Here is a 3,712-nt window from a genome sequence, read left to right as displayed (position 1 = left end):
GAATCAATATATGATGGACTTTTAAATGAAGTCTTTTATCTTTGCTTCAGTGATACGGATCAGTGGTTCAACTTCCATCCACTTAGAGAAATAATCAATTACGATGACTAGAAACTTTTGCTAGTCTAATGTTTGAGAAAATGATCAGAGCATGTCCATCCCCCACTATTTAAAAGGCCAGGGTGCAGCGTTAAGGGTCAGTGGCACAGCAGATTGATATTAAATGTTCCCATTCTACTGGCATTGATCACACCACTTGGTCAAGTCAGCTGCATCTTGCTGCTAGTGGGCTAGTAATATTCTTATCAAAGTACTTTGTAGACTAAGGACCTGCCTTCCAGATGATTTTCATATATCCCCTCATGTACTTCTCATGGGACATAGTTAGCCTTAGAGGAATGCAAAAACTTAAGGAACGGCAAAGAAAAGGACCTTCTATACAACCTACCTTCATAAAGGACATAGCAGGATGCCTGGTTTTTGAGATTCTGACTTCCTTCGAATCTAATACCAGCATCCCATCTTTGAGGAAATGGACTAGTGGGTCTATCTAGCTCAGCTGGCTATCCACCTGCAATACTAAAGTGGCTCTTCGGTGTTGGACCTTTTTACAACTTCAAAGAAAGAATCTTTGGGCAGGTCTCCTGGTGCTGAAGTCGCTAACTTGGATAATAGATTCGCTCGAGAGTAGTCAGACCTCGATACCTGTTGAATATCAAAACTAGTGAAAGCGGAGATTAGATCTTTTACCTTCAGTAGGTATTTCTTCATATTTTTCTGTTGAACTTCATAGTCTCCTCAAACTTGACTGACTATTAGTTGGAAGTCACTACAGAGCCCAATAATGAGGATTTCATACTCTGTTTCATTATTCATAGTTGAAAACTCGAAGCATAAGGCATACTCTACAATGATTTCTCCGATGAGAATTAAGCCTACTCCTGATCCGACGGAGCTTGATAACCCACTGCATACATGATTCATAGTTCCTCGAATTCTTCTTCAGATGGATCTTCCTTCGATGGCCCACCTTCCTTGATATTTTTCTCAAAAATTGTACATTCCAAGATAAAGTTAGCTAATATCTATGCCCTGATAAAAGGATGGGGTCAGAACTTTATATCAAATTTTATGAGTTCAATTGCCTATTTCACCAACCAATCTGACGTATCCAGCCAACGTGAGATGGGCTTCAGGGGCTGATTAGCTAGGAGCACTATAGTGTGGGCTTAAAAATAGGGTTGAAGCTTTCAAGTAGAGACGACAAGAGCATAAATCAACTTCTCAAGTCTCGAATATCTAGTCTCCATTTCACGAAGAGTTTTGCTGATGTAGCAGATCGACCTTTGGATCGTATTTTCTTCCTGGATGAGCAAAGAGCTTATCGCAATTGGTGAAATAACTATGTAGAGATATAGCTCTTCATCTGGCCCTGGCTTGCTAAGAAGTGGAGCAAAGCTGAGGTATTTCTTTAGTTCTTCGAATGCCTACTGGCTTTCTTCGATCCACCTAAAGTCTTTTGGTTGCTTCAGAATTTTGAAGAAGAGAAGGCAGTGCTCAGCCAATCTAGAGACGAACCGATTAAGGGTGGCTACCTTACCCACAAAATGCTGGACCTCCTTGATAAACTTTAGAGGATTCATTTCTTGCATGGCCTTGATCTTCTCAGGATTATCTTTGATGCTTCGACATAAAATCATGAAGCCGAAGAACTTCTTTGAGGCGACCCCAAAGGCCTACCTCATTGGATTTAACTTCATCTGATATTTACGGAGAGTGACAAAGATTTTCTTAAGGTTGGTGGTGTGATTTATTGAGGTTCGACTTTTAACCAGCATGTCATCCACATATACCGTCATGTTTTGATCCATCTATTCTTTGAAAATTTTTTTCACTAGTCGTTAGTAGGTCGCATCTATATTTTTCAAGCCGAAGAGTGTAATCCTGTAATATAAGAGATCTCGATCGATAACAAAAATAGTTTTCTCCTCATCTTCAGATGCCATCCAGATTTGATTGTAACAAAAAAAAGCATCCATGAAAGTGAGGAGCTCATGGCGTGACATGACATTCATCAGTTGATCGATCTAAGGTCAAGGATAGCTATTCTTTGGATAAACTTTGTTCAGATTAGTGAAGTCTATGTAGATCCATCACTTTACATTTGTCTTCTTTATGAGGACCACATTTACGAGCCAATCCGAATAAATCACCTTCTTGATGAAGCTGACACAAATTAGCTTGTCTACTTCTTTGGTAATAGCTTTCTGTCACTTCGAGATAAAGCTTCGCTTCTTCTGCTTGATGGATCGATATGATGGATCCACATTCAACTGATACATTATGACTTCAGATTTGATGCTCGACATATCTGTGGGTGACCAACGAAGACATTAGCATTTTTCTATAAAAAGGAAGTGAGTTGATTTCTAGTTACCTCATCTAGACTCGACCCGATCTGAAACATATGCCCGTTGTTTCCGTCATCCAAGAAAATTGTGATGAGGTCCTCCACTAGCTGTCCCCACCCTTCAGTCAGTTCATTGTGGTGTCTAGTCCTTTAATAGAAACAGCATTGGATAATCTTGCTCCCTAGAGGAGGATTGTATAGCAGTGTCGTGCTAGCACTTAGTCTCCTTGGACTTCTCCAACTCTGTCCCTTTCCAAGATTTTATCAATAGGTAGTAAGTCGATATCACGGCTCGAAGGACATTCAGCCCTGACCGTCTAAGGATGGCATTGTAGGCCGAGGGTGCTCTGACCATCAGGAAGTCAATTTGGTAGTGGATTGGTGTAGCTCCCGACCAGTTATGACTGGTAGCATAATGACCCCTCGATGGATATGGTGTCCCCAATGAATCCTACATGCAAGGAGTCTAGCCTATCTAACCGATTCAAGAAAATGCCCCTTTTGGAGAATGCATCATAAAATAAAATGTTGACTAAACTTTTATTATCAACTAAGATGTGACATACATCATACTTTATAATATTTAAAGATATAACCACCATATTATTATGTGGGAACTGGATCCCTTTCACATCTTTCTCAGAGAAGATGATTGTTTCGTCAGCCCTTTGCCTCTTTGCTGATTCTTCAAGCCTTGATCCGCCATGCCCCCTAGTGATGATGTTGATCACCTCAGCTATAGGTCGATTTTTGGGCTCCTCCTGAGGTGATTTTGGTAGCTGAGATAGCCTCGGTGGATCCTCACGCTCCCCCTTATGCATCAGATAAAATGATCTACACGACCTCTTTGGATGAGCTCCTCAATTTTGTCTTGAAGTTGGATGCATTCCTCGATGTTGTGGTCATGGTCTCAATGGTAGAGGGAGTAGCTATGCCAGTTGCAATGTTCTAGTCGGGACTGCATCCTCTCTGCCCTTGGAAGCTGTTCCCTGATTTTCATTAGCACTTGCATCTGGGATGTGTTTAGAGGAGTATAGTTCATGAACCTCCTCAGCGGCGACATGCACCTCCTTGGTGATGTGCTCCATTGTTCTCTAGGGCTTCTAGGCCATTGGCTCTGAGGGAGAGTTCTAGATCAGTGACATCAGGATGAGTCCTAGACTTTGGCCGACTCATTAGGGATCTTCTCAGAATGGGGAGAGCTTTGGTTCTTCCTTCTTTTTCTCGATCATGGCATCGATCGAGGCCCCATGCTTGTCGAAGGCTTCTTCAGCTCGAACATATTGCTCAACCCACTCTAGC

At 41.7% G+C, this 3,712-nt stretch overlaps 1 protein-coding gene across 1 annotated transcript; it reads right to left on the bottom strand.

Annotated features, from left to right (window-relative positions):
* Positions 1-1,487: 1,487 nt before the first annotated feature.
* On the bottom strand, positions 1,488-3,498 carry LOC140851485 (uncharacterized). Its single transcript, XM_073243022.1, has 2 exons — positions 3,346-3,498; positions 1,488-1,736 (listed from the first exon to the last, which is right to left on the bottom strand). Exons 1-2 carry the CDS (start codon positions 3,496-3,498, stop codon positions 1,488-1,490), a joined length of 402 nt encoding a protein of 133 aa, XP_073099123.1.
* Between the last annotated feature and the right edge of the window lie 214 nt (positions 3,499-3,712).

The sequence above is a fragment of the Elaeis guineensis genome, chromosome 9 (genome assembly GCF_000442705.2).
Source record: "Elaeis guineensis isolate ETL-2024a chromosome 9, EG11, whole genome shotgun sequence".
Classification (NCBI taxonomy): Eukaryota; Viridiplantae; Streptophyta; class Magnoliopsida; order Arecales; family Arecaceae; genus Elaeis; species Elaeis guineensis.
The sequence above is the reverse complement of the archived record's forward strand: the minus strand, read 5'-3'. Positions and strand labels throughout refer to the sequence as shown.